At 40.5% G+C, this 20,407-nt stretch overlaps 1 protein-coding gene across 1 annotated transcript in view; it reads right to left on the bottom strand.

Annotated features, from left to right (window-relative positions):
- The window catches only part of cerk (ceramide kinase), a 51,682-nt gene extending 37,963 nt beyond the window's left edge, over positions 1-13,719 (bottom strand). Inside the window, exons 1-3 of the mRNA XM_059987464.1 lie at positions 13,391-13,719; positions 6,329-6,460; positions 3,527-3,649 (exon numbers count right to left, since the gene is read on the bottom strand). Of these exons, the coding sequence (XP_059843447.1) occupies positions 3,527-3,649; positions 6,329-6,460; positions 13,391-13,520 (385 nt within the window). The 5' untranslated portion in view covers positions 13,521-13,719. The remainder of the gene's footprint in view (positions 1-3,526; positions 3,650-6,328; positions 6,461-13,390) is intronic.
- Positions 13,720-20,407: the final 6,688 nt, after the last annotated feature.

Here is a 20,407-nt window from a genome sequence, read left to right as displayed (position 1 = left end):
ACAAGCTAACTTCGTGACTCTTAGCAAATTGCTTGTCATTTAGGTGTGCATAATTATATTCAACATGTGAATTTTATGTTAATATTGTATTATATCACTAAATGGAGTTTTTAGTTAAATGTGTCACTGATGAAATTGGGAAGGAGATAATTTGTAGGACACAACTTGCTCAGTATTTACAAGTCAGAGAACAGGACCAACAAATATAAACTGAAATACTGGACAAATTCCCCCCCCCCCCCCCGAAAGTGTTGCTTTCTCAGAATTTTTATTTTGTTTATCATAGACTGCTTGAAGCTGAACACAAATATAATTTCAGTCTACTTGTATTGCATAGGAATTTGGAGAAACAAGAAACTTGCTTTTATTGAATATAATGAATTTAATTGCATAATGGTGCCGATGCTTTGTATAGTTCAACTAAGTTAAAAATGTTTTGATGGTTTTCATTTCTGATCAGTGTCTGAGGCTTCTCATTCAAGTGTCCAACAATAATCATCCTGTATTGATGGATTCCAGTTGCCCTGATGCTGTTCCTCCATGAACACAATGGTCTGGTGAAGCCTTTTACCAGACAGCACGAATATTTGCAGAGAACAAGTCTAAATGGGTATGCAGAAAATGAATCTTTAGTGACATGCTGCTCTTCATAATTTTGTATGATTGAAGCATGTTGTCAACCAGCTACATGTAGCTTTGGTGCTCTGTAGTTGCCAAGAAAATTTTCATCAACATCCTTGAATGTCTTCCATGTGATTTTCTCCCACCCCCACTAGAAGTTCTTCTAATTGCCTGTCATTGATGACTTGTTTGATTTGTTGACCAACAAAAAATGCTTTCCTTAATCCTAGCATTAGTTATTTTGGGAACCATCTGTCTCAAATATCAAGATCCTTCACGGAAACGTTTATGCCTGGTGACAGCAGATTTCATCCTTGCAGAGTTGAACCCAGTAAATTCTGCTCTTGCCTTTGACAAACCCAAGTCTCTCACCAGGTCATTTAGCTCAGATTGAGTTATCAGATGAAGCACACTCAGCATAAAGAGTTCAAAATCTGTATCAGTATCGGTGTCATTTTCCATTCCTGGCTCATGCATCACGGCATCTTTGCCTGCCTCCCCTGGACTCCATGTCCTGTTTTTCTAAAACCAGTCCTGTTGTGCAGTATCCACCCTGCCAAAGCATGCCCAGGCATGCCTGGGCAAGATAGAAAACTTCAAACAAAAGAGGATCTGCAAATGCTGGAAATCAAAAGCAACAGACACAAAATGCTCGAAGAACTCAGCAGGCCAGTCAGCATCTATGGAAAGGGGTAAACAGTTGATGTTTTGAGCTGAAACCCTTATTCAGAACTGGAAAGGACAGGAAGATGTCAGAATAAGAAGGTGGGGACAAGGGGAAGAAGTAGTACAAAGTGGTTGGTGATACATGAAACCAGATGAGGGGTTGGGGTCAAGTACACAGGTGGAGAGTTAATTGGTAAAAGAAATAAAAGGCTGAGGAAGCAGGAATCTGAGAGAAGAGGATAGAAGACCCTGCTAGAAAAAGGAGGAGAAGCACCAGAGGGAGGTGATGAACAAGTAAGGAGAGAAGGCAAGGGAGGCAAACAGGAAAGGTGGCGGACAGGCAATCACCAGAAGTTTGAGAAATCGACATTCATGCCATCAATTTGGAGGCCTCTCAGACAGAATGAATATAAGGTTTTGTTATCCCAACCTGAACGTGGCCTCATCTCGGCAGTAGAGGAAGTCATGGACTGACATGTCAGAATGGAAATGGGAAGTAGAATTGTAATGGGTAGCCACTGAGAGATCCCACTTTTTCTGGCAGACAGAGTGTAGATGCTCAGCAAAGCAGTCTCCCAATCTATGTCGGGTCTCACTGATATATAGGAGGCCACACCAGAAGCACCGGATGCAGTAGATAACCCCAACAGCCTCACAGGTAAAGTGTCACCTCACCCCAGAAGGTCTGTTTGGGGTCCTGAATGGTAGTGAGAGTGGAGGGGTAGGGGCAGGTGTCACACTTGTTCCGCTTGTAGAAATAAGTACCGAGACGAAGATCAGTGGGGAAGGATGAGTGGACAAGGAAACTGCGCAGAGAGCGATCCATGCAGATAGTGGGGACTGGGGCGGGGAATAAAGATGGAAAGATGTGCTTGGTGGTGGGATCTTGTTGGAGATTGCTGATGTTATGGAGAATTATATGCTGGACACAGGCTAGTAGGTTGGAAGGTGAGGATAAGAGGAACTTTATCCTTGGTGTGGCAGTGGGAGGATGGGGTGAGGGCAGCCATGCGCGCTATGGAAGAAATGCGAGTGAGAGCAACATTGATGGTGGAGGAAGGGAAACCCCTTTCTTTGAAGGAGGAGGACATGTCAGTAGTTCTGGAGTAAGCCTTATCCCAAGAGCAGATGCAAAAGAGATGAATGGATAGAGAAGAGGATGGCATTTTTACAAGGGACAGGGTGGGAAGAGGCATGTCCAGGTAACTGAAAATCTGTGGGTTTATAGAAGATATCAAAAGCTTCTGTCTCCAGAGGTGAGGACAGAGAGATCGAGAAGGGGGGGGGGGGTGTGGGGAAGAATCCTTAAAGATTGAAATCTTAATGAGATTTGAACGGCAGAGCCTCTGTATGGGGATAAATGGCCTCCCTTAACCCTTGTTCTTAGGCTCACTGAACTGAATTAACCAATTTTTCACAGTGAAACTCTTGAACAAGTTCAGCCTTGTTGAAAAATTTGTAACTGAAAAGTGACTTTGACATGAAATCAAACTACTGCACTGTAGCTCCAGGGTTTCAAACTCAGGTGTTATCTGCTTGGAGTTTGCACTTATTCCAAGAGCATGTGGATTTCTTCTGGGTGCTTTGGTTTCCTCCTACATTACCACATGGGTAACATATGGCCACAACCAAGTTAGCCAGTGTACCTTATGTTACTCCAGAAAGACAAGTACAAAGCAAAAAGAATGAAAAGGGAAGTTAATGAGCATCTGTAAGAGAACAAGCCACCAGAATACAGGGAAAATAAGGAGTGGAAATAGGACTAATGGGATTGATTCACAGGATCTGGCACAAGGCTCGTGTCGAATAGCTGTCTTCTTTCTAATTAAAAGGTGCAAGGTAACACCACAGCTTCTATGCTGATTTCATTTGAACATTCTACTCTTTACTTTGGTTAGTTGAAAATGTTTGAAGATTGCAATTCGAAATTACAGCTACTCATTTCCTGGTTTGCTGCCTGTAAAAATACTTTTAAGTCTTCCATTAGTTCCCTAAAGCCAATAGCAAAACTAAAGCAATGCTAGGGAATGACATATCTGCATCACTGAGACAGGTACATCATACACACCACTGAAGGCAGCTACAAATGCTGTTGAGTGGAAAATCTATGCAGCGTTTACAGTGGAAAAAGTAACATTTCAGATTTAGATGCAAAGCCAAAAGACTGAGTAACTTTACACAATTTGTAAAATAAAAAAGCATTCAACAACTTTATCATTAACCCACTAAAACACAGTACCTTGTAAATCCAACTGTTCCTCAAGAGCTTGTATCCATTGACTACAGAGTTGGTGATCACTGCTGCTAAAGGTTACCTCACTACACAACCAGTGGTGCTCTTTTGATCTCTTCACATGATATACTAAAACATGAACAAAGAAAAATGCTATGATATCACCTGTAGACATTTTCAAAACAATGCTAGTAATCAAAATTTCATTTTAAAATTAAAAAAATAAAATTTAATGAAGTCATACTTCTACACAAAAGAAACATGAAACAATATTAACACAGAGGCACAAAGCCTGCAGACATTGGAAACCTGGAGTAACACACAAAATGCTGGAGGAACTCATATGGAGGAAAATGGACAGTTAACACTTTAGGCCTAGACCTTTTATTAGGGTAGGTAAGAAAGAAGAGAAAAAAGTTTAAAGGGGAAGCGATTGGAACAAAAGCTGGTAGGCGAAGGTGGATTGAGGTGAGGGTGATAGGCAGATGAGGGAGTGATAGTGGGAATGTTACAAACAGGTTGGAGGTGCTAGATGAAATGGCAGAGGGGTAGAATCTGATGGGTGAGGATAGTGGACCATGGGATCAAGGGAAGGAAGAGAGAGGTGATAAAAGGGAAGAATATATTGGTGATGGGCAGATTGAGAGGGTGAGGGGGGAAGAGGGGAAGATGAAGTGAGGGGACCAGTGGGATAAGGGGATGAAAAACATAACAATGGGGAGTGTGAGTAACCTGAAGTTAGAGAAATCGATGTTCATGTTATCAGGTTGGAGACTACAAAACCAGAATATGCCAAGTTGATGTTAGGTAAAGATTAAGTGTGGTTCCTCTATGTCTAGCCTCAACTTGGCAACAGAGGCATCAGCGGACAGACATTTTGGTGTGGGAATGGGAAGCGAAATTAAAATGGCTGACCATTGGAAGATCCTGGCTGGCACAGCAGTCTGAATGAAGGTGTGCTCGATAGAGTGATACAACCTTGAGATGTGAACGATTATAATGAGGGAAGATCTTTAACTGAAGTAGCAGCATTCCTATTGGCTTTGCTCTAGTAAACAATTCCAGGAGTGCTCAAGTGACCATGATACCTCTGGACAAATCTGGTTTGTCCACTGAAATCACTGGGAAGAAGTTGAAAAACAAGTAGACTTTTAAAAATCTAATAAAGTCAGATTGAATATACTTAAAGGCAACACAAGTGAGTCTGCAGATGCTGGAAATAAATAAAAACACAAAATGCTGGCAGAACTCAGCAGGCCAGACAGCATCTATGGGCGGAGGTAATGACGACGTTTTGGGCCGAAAGCCTTCATCAGGAGTGAGGGTTTCAGCCCGAAACGTCGTCATTAAAAAAACACGGATGATCAAGTCCCTTATTTAACCTGTCTCAGCGCAGTGTACTTTACAACCCAGCAGAGCGCTGGACCTTATTTAAACTGTCTCAGTGCAGTGGACTTTAGGACCCAGCGAAGCTCAGAACCTGCAGTGTTTCTGTTCACGAAAATAATCACGATCACAATAGAAAAAAAGCGATCAGAAACAGGTGAAATACTATCAGTCACTGGAAAAGCGTTAGGCTACGTTGGTCAATGATCAGAACAATTTTAAAGGATAAAGTGAAAAAGGCTCTGCCCCGATGAAAGCTACAATTATTACTAAGCAACGCAGTGGTTTAATTATTGAAATACGTACATTTCTTAAGTGTTTATATGCATAGAAAGGTAAAATATATACTATAAACTGAGACAAATGTTTGACTAACTAACACTAAATAAAAGCGGATGTACCTGTTCCGACTTACTTAGTAAGAGAACTTCCGTTTTTTTTAAACCCTGATCTGCGGTAACCTACACCCATCTTCCAGTATACTTTAAAATCACCTCCAGATTACTTATAATACCTAATACAATCTAAATGCTATGTTAATAGCTATTATACTCCATTGTTTCGGGAATAATGACAAGAAAAAAAATCTGTACATGCTCAAACAACAAGTGCTGGAGAGAAACTTCTGGGTTTTTCCCGATCCACGGTTAATTGAACCTGCGCATGCGGAACCCGTGGACAAGGAGGGCCAACTGTATTTATTACCACTCAAGTATTAACATATCCAACATATCCTTCTGAAGTCAAAGGTTACTTAGTGGTTAAGGGGGTATGCCAGATCATCTCCTATAAGGTGCTTCAAGTTGAAAAAACACAATTGGTGCCATATATGCAAGTTGCAAATAATTAAAAATGTTAAGCCTGTTTAAAGTTGAAAGCTAAACAAAAATCAAATAATCATTTTCCACTTCACTCTCTTCAACCCACACAAAAAGAAGAATGTTAAGTAGTACATAGATAAATAAGGGACCAATATCTTTTAAATAAAGTGAACAAGATTTTTAAGGCAGATGAGAGATGTGTCACTTTTCTCGATCTATTATCAGAGAAATGTCTGGAAAATGGACAAGCTAGGCACAGAGCCAGGGTTACGAAGAGCAAATTTGCAATAAAAATTATGATTGTGAAATTAGGTGGAAGAATGGAATTAAAAATATTAAGTCTTGTAGTACAACTGAATTATCTGGAAGTATTCAACTGTATAATCATTTGTATTGATACAGATGTAACTTCACAGATTCTTGCTCAAAATATTTAAACAGAATGGGAGTCAAAATACAGCAGAAAGTTAATATTAGATTTTTGCCCAGGCCTTGATTTTCAAACAACTCTGTGTACTATCATCAAAGGATTTTCCCCACCTCAAAATGGGAAACAGTAAAACTCGACAATATGTATTGATTGGAATATGGACAGATGTACCTGTGAATGCATGGAACATTTTCTCGGTGGAAACAGAAGGCATTTTTTGCCATTGTCTGCATTCTTTATTTATCACATCTACTTCAGTTTCACGAACAGCGATGATCTCAGGTACAGGCACAGAACATTTTTCTACATGAAAAGAGAGATTACATTTTGTTAACATGTTTTTCTACACATCATATCATTGTACGATCAAATGTACACCACCAATTGCAATTAAATTTTGCTGAAATAATTGATCAGAGAATCTGCCATTGTCCCGAACCTACCAGATGATCAGATTTCTACTGTATTTCATGTACTCCATTTAAAGCTGTGGGCCACAAAAAAAGTGTTTGATTTCTTCATAATTTTCTGCCATGAAGAAACAACTTCATAACTAAAATTATTGTTATTTTAGTTATATACCCTGAAAGAGGTCCACCACGTTTACGAATAAAAACAAAATAAACTTTGTTCTCATCCTCTCCTTGGCAGATGGACAGAAGGTAGCTGTTTTCTCTAATTAATGGTGCAGGACACTCCAACTGCATTGTCAGGTGTCCAGAAGCTAATAATGCATTTATACCCCACCCATAATTTGGAGAGAAGAAATAAAGGCTCTTCTTGGTAAAGAAATTGCTACCTTGGTTAACATAATGGTTGCTAGCATTGATAGAACTGCAGAGTCTAAAAATACTAAATGGAAACATCAGAGTAACAATGTGACAGATGTCAGATTTCAAGGTATATCAGCAATGCCATCAGATAAATAATGAACTCAAATGAACTCAGAATGCTAGGAAACAATGTAAGTACTCTAAGTGAAAATACATAAAACTTGGAAGTGGTGACAGAATATAAAAACCACTCCAAAGGCAACTGAGGCAGTTCAGTTCAAGTGAATGCCGTGGGCTATCCTCAGTCCGTCCACATTGGTTCCTTTGCTTACTGTTTGTAGTCAACTGGAACTCTCATAGTATTTTTAAACTCCAAGGTGAACATTAACCCCAATCTGATGAAAGGTTATGAAAGTGAAATATTAACTCTCTCCATGCATGCTGCTTATGATACTGAGTACAGTAAATTCTGGTCAACTGGGACACATTGGGACCGGTATAATTTGACCCATATATTATGTCTCAATTAGCCAAAATTTCATGAATATAGTTAAAAAGGTATAAAAGACAAACTACTGTTTAACTGAGTAACAAATTATGTATTTATATGAAATGCAGAGCAAATTAGAACACTATCACTGCTACTACTATAGTACTATAAAATTGTATTAGTTCCGAATAGTTATCGATGAAGGAATTCATCCAATGAACGGCGGCACTTTTTTTTTTGATAATTGTCCAATTGGGGAGGGGGGAGAAATCAACCCAGACTCCCTATTATAGGTAATGGAGTGCCTTTATACAATGATTGCATCCTCCACACCTTCATTTTCATTCTAACATTCAAGTTGATTGTCAAAACCTTCAAATTCTTCCTAATTTACAGTAATGAAATCATTTCTATTTCATTCCCGACCATTTCTGCCTTTTCAAGGATCGAATGCTTGAACCTGCAGTGTGCAAATCAATTCTAAATTGTCTTACTGCCTATTACTTGCCAAATATCAGTGACAGGAATTACTACTTTTTGAACACAAACACACACAACTGACATTTAATAACTGTTCACTTTAAGCACAGTGTAGTATCTAACAGCCACACAAGTGTATGAAACTGATCGTTAGAAACTGTTCAGCAAGTCTCCTGTCCCAATTAAGCAGCACAGTGTCCCAAATAAACAAAGAGAATCCTGGCTATTTTCTCATTAGTTTTTGTTCTTTAAGAGTTGTCTCAAATGAGCCTGACTAACCAGAGGCCCACTTAATCAGAATTCACTGCATTTTTAACATTTTCAGTTTCAATTTACCATTTCCACAATAAAAAGAGCATTTTGCTAAATCATTATTCTTCAATCTGTTCTCTACCTGAGAGTAACTAGTATGTAATGAACTTAGTTATTTAATTTCTTCTCATTAGTGAATGCAAACACATTGGAGGGGTGAGTTGTGCAACATGCTACTGTATTAATCAAAAATTCTGAAAGCACAAATGACTAAACAGTTCAATCATGGTCTTTTTGGACAGCAAAAACAACTGTTGATAGAACATCCAAAAAAACCAAAGGGATCAGTCTTCACCCAAACATGCCAGACTCTTCCAATCCAATCAATTCAATCCCATCTCTGCTCTACATCAGCAGCCATATTTACTACATTTCAGTCCTGATATCTATTCAAGCCCACATGACTGCTTCCACACCCTTGCAGGCAGCAAGTCCCAGATCATAGTTTGTAAAGAGCAGAACAGTAGAGAATAAAATTGCAGTCAAAATCTACTGACATTTGCATAATGGTATACTAGAACTGCAAAAACTAAATGTAAGCCTTTTGTTAAGCATCCTACATTACACCAGTAACAATATATATCTGGCATCATCATAGAGGACATTATATCTTTGCAAGTATTGTTTACGATGGCGCTGCTGATGCCCAGCAACTAATCATTGGCAAAATACATTAGAAAGAAAACTACTAAACATCTTATTAATAACAATCACTGCTAACAAAGGAGAGGCATGCAGAGGTGAGTTGAGGTGCTTAGAAGTCAAGGCGGAGGTGGCAAAAGGTGAAGGCGAGGAAAGCCCTTAAGTCTGATCGATACAAGTGCTGAATCAAACTGGAAAACTCAGTTACGGGCCAAACCTTGGTGTCAGGGTCCAGGCCCCAGAGATGTACAAGAGCGAGGAATAATTTTAAGTGATGGGCCAAACTGAAGAGGTCAGGGTGCTGGGACTGGAGGTGGGAGACGGGCCTTTTCTACTCACTGCTCTTAGCCTTGTGCGGAACCGTAGCTCTGGCTTGCTGTGGCTGCAGTGATGCTTAGCTTCATGTCTGTGGTCCCGCGATATTTACTCAGTTCTGTGATGAACTACGGCTGTGGCGTGCTCCAGCTGCAGTGAGGCTAACTCCATGTGTTTTGTAAAACTTCAGTTCTGAATACTATTTGCATATTATCTACACAATTTTTTTCCTCTCTCTGAAGATTGGGTGGGTTGACAGTCTTTTTAAAAAAAAACGTGCCTTTTTGGGGGTTCTTTGTTTTGTGGCATCCTGAGAACAGATGAATCTCAAGGTTGTTTAATGTACACATACTTTAATAATAAATACTTTGAACTCCCTCCCAAAATAAACCTCCTTAACTACGGAAAATATTAAAAGCCATTTTTACAACAGGGAATATAATTAAAATACTTAGACCACTACAATACTTCTTACAGATAATAGCTACTTAGTCTCAATAAGAATTCTAAGGAATAACTGAATAATAGAACATCAAAGGCCAGTTAAAAAAAAACAGGTTGCCCACAATATTTTAACCAATAAATACTTTAAATGAGTGAATTATAAACTTATAGTCCTTTAACATCTTTGGACTATTTTTGCTGTGCCCATGGTCTGTTTTTTTAAAAATCAATTATGCTTTGTTTGCACTGTTGTAACTATGTGGTATTGTACAGGTCTTGTAGCTTTAGTTTTTGGTCTTGTTTTGTCTGGTGGATTTGGAGCTCCTTTCCAGGGAACGCGCTAAGACGGTAGCGCAATATTAATACGCAGCAGCTTCTCTGGACTCTGGATTGGGGATTGCCAAACGTTATGTGGATTTTCTGGTGTAGTCTGTTTTGTCATATGCTTTTGTGATATCATTCTGGAGGAACATTGTCTCATTTTTTAACTGCGTTGCATTTGTGGTTTCTAAATGACAATAAACTGAATCTGGAATCTGATTAGTCAGTTTAACCACTGTTTTCATTTATGCAGAAAAAATAAATGGAGCCACTATCTAAAAACTTGCCAACTAAAACAACCTAATGAAGATGCTAATGAAGATGCAAGCTTCTTTGAAAATGTTGGTTGAGGGAATCAAAATTGTTATAAACATTGGAGATAACTCCTTGCTCTATTTCTTGTAAGGAAGCCTTAAGATATTTTGCATCCGCTGGGAAAGCAAACAATCTCTATTTAATGTCATGCAAAACATGGCAACGTTTCAAGTGTATCAAACATGCATAGTGAATTAGCCGAGTTTTTGATAGCGTCTCCTCCAAGATGACCACAAACTTGTTGTGTTTTGGAGGCTTGCATGTCTCAATGGTCTAGAGAGCTACAGTCAGGATTTTAAACTTTGGCTCTTGATCAGGTCACCCAAGCCAAACAGGTCAAAGGTTAGAGGGCAGATCCCCATATCTTCCAAGTTCTGGGGATCAACTCAAGTCTAACAACTCCGACTAGTAAAACAAAATTGTTATGGAAACAGCAACGAAGAATTTTTCTACGTCTGAGTGCGACAGTATTCCTGAGTCTCCACCCGGGAATTGCATGACTGACAGTGAAAACCAAGCGGAAACTGCTTGCATGATGAAGGATGCTCAGAAAACCACCAAAGATGGAGGACCTTCACTGCTGCCCGAAACACCAGTGGTGTAACAGGCAGCAAGTTGATAGAGACTCTAGAACGGGCATTTAAATGTCCTACTGGGCAAAAATACGCTTAACTGTGCTACAGCTGACAAAAGGTATTTCACAATATCTTACAACCAGAATGTCTGTTCTTTACCTGCATAGAAACTATAATGCATCTACCACGTACAAAATTGACTGTGGGATACCCTAAACCTGAAATAGGGGAAAAGTTTATTAATCTCACAAAAACATTAATTCATAGAAAAGTAATAAATCAAAATGTTTTCATAATCATGTTTATTCAGGCAAGTGTTGTGTCAAGTGCAGTACATATTCTAGTTTAGTGCAGAAGTATAGCTTGTATGTATTGCAGGAAGATTTCATTTACCCAAACTTATGGGAACAATAAAATAATTTACTGTACTGCTTAATTGATTTAGTGCCTTAATAAGTGTGTTCACCAGGGGCAGGTGGTAAACAGGACACCAAGCTGCAGCAGTTTTTTGCCCACATTCCCTGAAGGCTTATTGCAATTCATTGTACATGGCTAAAATATGTTTGTAAAAGTAATTGCTTCAAACTACACAATATAAATAATGCAAAGTAGTTGCCTTTTTGTAACATTTTTATTATTATTATTATTACTATTATTGATCTTCACAAAACTTAACCAGACAATGTGCTGACAAAAGTAGATTGATAAACTGAATATTTAAACTCTTGTGATGTACTTGGGCCAGTCAGTACCCAAACACCAGAAACATTCATCAACTCCACAAGTCACATTGCAATGATTTGCCTGGGTTACTACACTTCCCAATGCCACAACTTCAATCCAGTGGGAATACCACTCAGCAAGTTCCCCTTCAAGATGCACACCATCTTGAAATAGAAATGCTATCCTGACTTTGCTAGTGGATTTAAATCCTGGAATTTCCTATCTACATTTTCAAACCAATAAATGCCAGAGCATTCTAGATTTAAGTTAGATAAACATTCTAGTTCTTCTATCTTAGATTGGAATTAATGACAGGACATGATAATGCATACTTAGAAATGTCACCAATTTATTTCAGTGGATTAAAGAGAATATATTTCTGAATAAAACTTGCACCTTGCAAATAACTGCAGAACAAATGAAGTGAATTCAAGCAGATTAGTTGTGGAAATATGATGTGAATTCCTGCAGTAAATTATGGCCAAAACAGGTAGTTCTCCTTCATTTCAAATGTTTACTTCTTTAAAAGAAAATATATTTATATTTCTTTTCTCCTTGTCCCTCTCTCTCCCACCCAGCCATACACAAAATATTGACCTGACAATTTATTTTTTTCAGGCAGAGACTTACTTCTCAGTGGTTTGCTACTTCCACGTTACACCCCTCCATTAGTTACTTGAGACAATAATGCACCACTTTACATAAAGTGTCTGGAAAACAAATCTAGGGCCTTAATGGATTAAATGGCCCAGTAAGCTGAATTACTGAGAGAGCTTTTAGTCTCTTCCTGAGTAGAAACTGATGTTCATCCAAATTAGTCAACATTAAAATATTTTGTATAAAACATTTTAAGGTCATGAAATACAATTTAAAAACTAAAAATGTTCAGCTTTCATTTACTACACATTTATACCAACATGAAATCAAAATCTCCTTATGCTCATGCAATATATACAGATCAAATGGCAACCATTCAGAGCCAAACATATTCTGATATTTAAAACATCTATTTTTATCTACTGGCTTTGATCATTGGCAACGCTTCATAATTTAGGGGATGAAAAATACAGTGTTAGGTGTACTTGGTAGATCAAAGAGTTAATTATCTCGTTTTTATTTATAATCATTAAACTGCTTTTCAAAGTGTGGAAAGCTATGCAGACAGCATGGGAAGCTAAAACAAAGGGAAACATGAAAGAGCATTTTAGATTGAATCAATGCATTGTTTAGTGGAATATTTTGGAAATTAATGCAAACAAATGTAGAAAATACAGCTGATACTTGCACTGACGTGAACTTTCTTTGAAGCGCCTAAAGTTTCCTAAACTGTTATCCAAGTGTACAATGAGAACAAAAGCAACTGTGAAGTGTCATTTTGGGTTCACGAGCACTGCAGCCAAAAAGTGCAAATGAAGCAGAAGCAGGAGGAAGTTCGAGCGTACTGAAGTTCATGGAATAAAGTTCATTTATATTTATTGCCCACTATAAAACATCAACTTTACTGCTTGATGATGGGGATTTTGGGACTTAACACTTAACTACAGGACATTCTAGGCATCTCCATCCATTTTTGTTTGTTTTCCACAGAAAGTTGACATGGGTGTTTCAGCCGATTTTCCCGCTTCCCACCGGGATCAAACATATTGCCTCCCGGTCGCTTGCACTTAGTAATAAAATGAAACGCTACTTATTTTGATTAAAAACAAGTCGTCGACAGCAAACTCGCTTTCCCCACGCCCCAAACCTTCCCAACCGAGTAACAGCTGCTCAATGTCCCGTCGCCGACAGGCACCGATACCGACACGGGTTGGACCTCAAAAGGCATCGACGGCTGGTGACTCACCTCCTCCCGCTGACGAAGGCTTCCTCGGCCGCAGCGGCTGCCAGGAGAACACGGACTTGGTTAAGGTGACTTGGAATGGTCGGTCACTGACCAACAAGTGCGAGAGCAGCAGCGGGGGGCACCCATCCATGGCTCGCCGGCAACGATCGTCGCAGTTTACGACCGATGGCAGTGATCTTATGGAGAGGGTGCGAAGCACCGGCTTGCTTTCGCTGTCAAGAAGCGATCATCGCGAAACCGATTCCGCCGTCGCTCCCATTGCCCTCAAGCCGTTCTTCTAGCGGTTTTCCACACCGTCCTCCCCAGCGCCGGCGGACGACGGCCTTACGTCATCACGCAAAACCGTACATGAGCGCGCGCTTGCTTAACTGCCTTCAGAGGCCGTTGATTTGGAGGCGGGGCTTGTGCTGGAGGCGGGGCTTGAACTGAAGGTGAGTCTGCTCCCCAAACAACCTTGGAGGTAGAAATGGAGGCGCTGCCTGAATCCCAGCTAGTTGGGTTCTCTTGATAAGGGACGGATTGCAATGTGGGTAATATATCAGCTGATAGAAAGTTTATTTTACAGTCAAAGATACCCTAACCACCATCATTTATGTCTACTTGTTACTGAGTGCAGCTTCTATCTTAAAGTTCAGCAGGTCAGGCAGCATCTGTGGAGAGAAGACAGAATCATTGAAAGCTCCAGAAATCTACTCTGGCAAGTCACAAATAGTCTCAATACTAGCCCTCCTCATTCACCCAGTTCTGGATTTGCAACACTCCACTCACTGAGAACCAGCACCAATATTGAAATCGTTGTAGTGGTTTGGTGAAATGGCATTTTTTTTGTCAAGACTGAATACCAACTCATTACCTTTCTCTGAACCATGACCCCAACAATGAACATAAGGCTGTTGTTTTCCAGAGAGTCTCTGAATTCATATTTTTCTCATCTTCCTTTTCTGCCACATCCTCAAACATATCTTTTCTCCCACCACCCCAAGATTTACAATACTGTCTCAATGGATCTATTATTTCAACATTCTGTTGTGCTACATAACTACATCAATGAAGAAGAGGCTGCATCGGGAGCACTGGACACGATAGACATCTCTAGCAAATTTGCTGGTGAACTGTTGCTTCACTTGGAAGGACTATTTGTGGCCCTGAATAGAGGTGAACGGGCAGGTGTCGCACTGGGACCATCTGCAGGGATAAGTGCTGGGGAGTGGGGTTAGTAAGTAGGGATGAATGGATGTGGGAATGATGGAGGAACAATCCCTGCAGAAAGCAAAGTGAGTGGGTGAAGTGAAGATGTATGTGTTGGTAGTATTCCTTTGGAGATGGTGAACTTGTGGAGGATGATGTGTTGGAAGGGAAGCCCCATCCCTAAACTGGTACGACTGGTATGTTGATGACAACATTAGCTTGATTCACGAATTTGGCAGCTCCAAATTCAATGTGTCGCCTGAATAGTCGTGGTCTCTGTCTGATCCAGACAGCCTATTTATTCTCTCCATCTTTTCCATCTCTGCAGTTTAACATATTTCCTCAGTGTAGCTGATTCAATGGAGGAAATAAAATGTTAATTCTAGTTCTCTGTCTTGCTCGGTATTTACATCACTTTTTGTAACAATCGTTTACCTTTGTTGATAAAAGCTATTGTGTGCAATTATGGTCACCCAATTACAGGAAGGATGTCGAGGATTTGGGGAGTACAGAAGCTGCTGCTGGATGAGGCCACGCTTCACCAGTGGATCTGCTAGAGTTGTCTATTGTGTCCAATGCACCCGAGGCGGTCTCCTGTACATTGGTGAGACCCGCCAATGAGGAAGTGTCTCAGCCCAAAATGTCAACTATTTATTCATTTCCATTTACTTCCATCTATGAGAAGACAGTGGACAAACTTAGGTTGTTTTCTCTGGAGCAGCAGAGACTGTGTGGAGATTTCATGGAGGTTTATAGGATTATGAATGGCATCAATTGAGCAGAAAGGCAGAATCTTTTTCCCAGGTTTGAAATGTCTATCACCAGAGGGTATGCACTTAAGGGTATCAACATCTCTGAAGATCTATCCTGGGATAAACATATTGATACAATTATGAAGAAGGCGTGTCAGTGGCTATATTTCGTTAGGAATTTGAGATTTGGAATGTCATCAAAGAGTCTAGCAAGTATCTACAGATGTACCATAAGGAAGAATTAGTACACATGACTGGAAAAAAAACTGCAGAGAGCTGTAAACTCACCAGTTCCAATATTGGCATGAGCGACCCCACCACTGAGGACAATTCCTTTCGGTGATGCCTCAAGAAGTTGGCATCCAACATTAAGGGCCTTCACCATCCAGCACATGCTCCCTTTTCATTATACCATCGAGGAGGAGGTACTGGAGCCTGAAGACACACACTCAATGTTTTAGGAATGGCTGCTTCCCTTCTGCCCTCAGATTTCTGAATGGACCACGAATCCATGTACACTACTTCACTTTTTGCCCTCTTTTTACACAGCTTATTTATTTTAAAAGAATATTTCTTATTGTAAATTATAGTAATTATTTTGTATTGTATGTATTGCTGCTGCAAAACAACAAATTTCACAACATATGTTAGTGATAATAAACCTAGTCCTGATTTTGATTCTGATAACTAGACTTGTATTAAGCTGCAACATTACCTCATGGCCTCACTAGTCGGCGTTCTAGTGAATGCCGACATGCCCTGTTCCTTCTTAACCAACCTACAATCTGCTCAGCAATTTTGAGAAATCTATGGATGTTGTCTCAAGATCCCTTTGTTTTTCCAGACTGCTAAGAATCCTGCCATTGACCCTGTTATCTGCCTTTGACCTTCCAAAGTCCATTTCTGCATCCTGCCAATATCTGTTGTAACCTTTGACAACCTTTTGCACTGTCCACATCACCACCAACCTTCAAGTAATTACTAACCTTCTCTGTAAAAAGCCTGCTGTACCTCTGGCTTTCCCCTCCCCCCATACTTTCTGCCAGTCGCCTTAAAATTTTGCCCTCCCATATTAGCCATTGCCCTCCTTATTAACCCACCCTTCCATGTCATCATCTGTCATTTGTAAAATTCACGAAGAGAGGGTGTCTTGAAACAGATCACTGCAGAACACCACCAGTCATGGTTGTAAAGGGGGTTTCTTCTTTTTCTCTTTGTTACTGTATATGTAATCAAAAGGGCTTCTTTTGTTAACAAGCAGGAATGCTTCTTTGTTGGGAGAGAATGCTGGAAGCTTGTTTGGGTTAAAATTTACTGATAATTGATGCACCATCAATAACTCACACTGAGACGTAAGGTGAGATATCGGCTTTTATTGACTGGAAGAAGGAACCAGGAGTGAGTGTCCATCATACTATGTCCTGGAGACTGAGGCCGAGCGTCAGGCCTCAGATCGCCTTTATACAGGGGCCTGTGGGAGGAGCCACAGGAGCATTCAGCAGGGGGCGTGTCCAGACAGGCACATAGTTCACCACATTAACGAGAATTGTATTCCTTTGTAAACCAAATGGAGATTAATGTTCTTTCTTCTGAGTCTGTAAGCTTTTGTTGACGGGCTTTTGGGGAGATCGGCGCGAGGGGGTTGAGAGAGAGGACGCAATGCTGTAAGCTGGGCGAAGAACGGACCCCAAGTGGGGGTCCGAGGCCAGGAGGTCTCCGAGGAGGGGGAATGAAGCTAGGTGTGCTTGGTTGACCACTCGGAGGGTCCTGAGCTGCGAGTCGAGGAGTTCGGAGGGGATCAAATGGTGGCCAGAAGACTTCAGTAATTGAGCTCCAACGAAGTGGTTTGGACTTTGATAAGTTTGGCGCCTTTTCTTTATTTTTTCTCTGCATATATATATACTGTATCGTTATTAATCACTTAGTTATATTAACCTTTATAAATTGTACTCATTTAATAGCTTATGGTGTACTGTCTGTTTTTGGGCGAGGCAGGGACATCACACAGCATCCACACCAGCTGATTACCCAGTTTGGCGGGGCCAAGGTTGCTCCCCCTAGACGAGAACGAGCTGAGCGAGCCTGAGGTGACCCAGGGGGTTACATGGTACTCATGCAGGCAGAATACCTTCTATCTACGACAGCCTTCTGCCTTCTGTGGGGAAGTCAATTCTGAATCTGCCAACCAATTTTCTATGGATCCCACGCCTCCTGATTTTCTGAATGAGGCTACCATGGTGAATCTTGTCAAACGGTGTACAATAAAATCCATATACACTACATCCACTGCTCTACTTCATCAAATTGTTTTGTCACTCCATTGAGATATTCACCCAGGTTCATGAGGCACGACCTGCCCAATGCTGACTATCCCTGTTCAGACTATACATCTCAAATGCTGGTCTCTAGGAATCCTCTCAAATATTTTTTCCACCACTGATAAAAGACTCACCAATCTAATTTTCAGGATTACCCCTATTATCTTTCTTGAACAGAGGAATAACATTTGCCATCCTCTGGTCTTCTGGCATGACTCCTGTGGCCGGTGAGGATGCAGAGATCATCAAGCTCTTCCCTCGATTTCTGTAGTAGCCTGTGGGAAATCCCGTCCAGAATAGGGAATTTATCTATCTGAATGTTGTAGAAAAGTTCCAGCACATCCTCTATCTTAACATCAACATGTTCCAGCATGTCCTACGCTGTCTTCACAAGTGTTAGCATCCCTCTCACTGGTGAATACTGAAGCAAAGTATTCATTAAGGACTTCACCTACTTCCAGGCACAGATGGCCTTTTTTGTTCCTGATTGGTCACTTTAATTATTCTCCTGTTCTTCATGCATATGTAGAATACTTTAGGATTTTCCTTAATCCTACTCAGCATGGCTTTCTCATGTCCTTTTCTATCTCTCCTAAATCCCTTCTTAAGCTCCTTTTTAGAGCCCTGTTTGATCCTTGCTTCATAAACCTTTAGTACTCTTACTTCTTCCTCATGAGGAGGTTCAATAAGCTGATTGTCCTGCTCCTGCTTCTGATTTGTATCTTCTTATGTTCAAGACCCATTTACGACATTGATTAGAATTGATGTACGCTGTGAGAATCTGTGGACTAGAATGAGATGAGTGAACCTCGTTAGACCATGGAGCTCTCACTGCTTAAATAGGTACCTCTCCTCTCTGTTTCTCATAACCCTCAGCCTACAGACTAAAATCCATCTAGCTTTGCTGTAAAATTTTGTGGGTAGTCAGAGGCTTTTTCCCAGGGCTGAAATGGCTACCACAAGAGGGCAGAGATTTAAGGTGTTTGGGAGTGAGTACAGAGGAGATGTCAGGGGTAAGTTTTTTGCACAGAGAGTGGTGAGTGCATGGAATGGGCTGCCGGCAATGGTGGTGGAGGCAGATATAATAGGGTCTTTTAAGAGACTTTTGGATAGGTACATGAAGCTTAGCAAAATAGAGGGCTATGGGTAACCCTAGTAATTTCTAAGGTAGGGAAATGTTCGGTACAACTTTGTGGGCTGAAGGGCCTGTATTGTGCTGTAGGTTTTCTCTGTTTCTATGTAAAATGTGTTTAATAAATTGTCTTAACAGTTTTGTGAACTGAAGAATGCAGAGGTTTACAATCCTCCGAGAGAAGAATTTCATCCCTGTCACCATCTTAAATGGATGATCTCTTAACTACGTTTGCTCTCTGGTTATAGATTCTCTCATGAGATGAAACATTTCATTGCCATCTATAGTATCCTGTAGTGTATGCTCAAAATGTTAAGTTTCAAAAAGATCACCTCTGAAAGTAGCTGCACAGGTTTATAGGGTGGTATTGAAGTCAGTTCAGATTAGCAACAACATCTCCTCCACTATTTCCCTCAGCACAAGCACACTACAAGGCTGTTTGCTTAGCCCCCTGCTCTACTTGCTTTGTGCTTATGACTGTGTGGCTAAGCACAGCTCCAATGCCATATTTCAGTATGCTGACAACACCACAGTCATAGGCTGAAACAAAGATGGTAACGAATATACATATGGGGAGCAACTGAAAATCTGGCTGTGTGGGTGCCACAACGACAACCTCTAACTCAATGTCAGCAAGACCAAGAAGCTGATTATTGACTTTAGGAGGAGGAAGCGAGAGGTCTGTGAGCCAGTCCTCATCAGCAGTTCAGAGGTGGAGAAGTTCAGCAACTTTAAATGCTTTGGTGTTATAATTTCAGAGGATCTGTCCTAGATCCGGCATATAAATGGCATTACAAAGAAAGCACAGGTTTCCGCAGGATGCTCTAGTCTCCTCCCACATTCCAAAGATATACTGGTTGGTGGGTTAATTGGTCATTATAAATTGTCCCATGATTAGTCCAGGTTGCAATATGGATTGCAGGTGGCGTTGCTTGAAGGGTCTGTTTTGTGCTTTAACTCAATAATATGATAAATAAATTAGCACCGTATCATAGAAATTTACTGCATTTGGGAATCTCTGACCCTTGATCACCCAAAGAGAAGAAGGAGCATTCATGATGATGTTGTGAAGCTTATAAGCATTCATCAGGTGCATACAGAAATCCTGCATATGTAGTAGAAAGAACAGACTACCACAAAATCTATCTATCTAGATGTCCCATTGTCTCTCATTCCAAGATTTGTGGAAGCGTTTATGTTTCCTGCATTGGTCATACTACTTCACTTGTGTTGTAGCCTCCTGAGTGGTTAGAAAACTGGGGTGGAAGTCAGTCGTTATTGATCCTGAGGGATTGTTTAAGAAAATAAAAGTTTAATGAAGACATTTGAGATTGGAGATACTGGAAACCGAGCTAAGAACAAACCATAGGAGGAACTCAATGGGTCAAGTGGCATATGTGGAGGAAAAGAAAATGTGGTCCATACTTTGATTTGAAAACTTAAATCAATACTGAGGGTGTTGATGGAAGTTAACCCATACAAAGAGATGAGACTGATCTGTCTGGTAGGTTATAGGTGGAACCAAGTAGGATAAAGGATGATGGGCAGATAGAGGCAGGTAACAAGGACACAGAAGGGAGAGTTTTGAGATGGTGGCTGCCTCATGATAGTTGGAAATGGGTTAGGG

The sequence above is a fragment of the Hypanus sabinus genome, chromosome 13 (genome assembly GCF_030144855.1).
Source record: "Hypanus sabinus isolate sHypSab1 chromosome 13, sHypSab1.hap1, whole genome shotgun sequence".
Lineage (NCBI taxonomy): Eukaryota > Metazoa > Chordata > Chondrichthyes > Myliobatiformes > Dasyatidae > Hypanus > Hypanus sabinus.
Note: the sequence above shows the minus strand (reverse complement) of the source record. Positions and strands in the feature narration are given on the sequence as shown.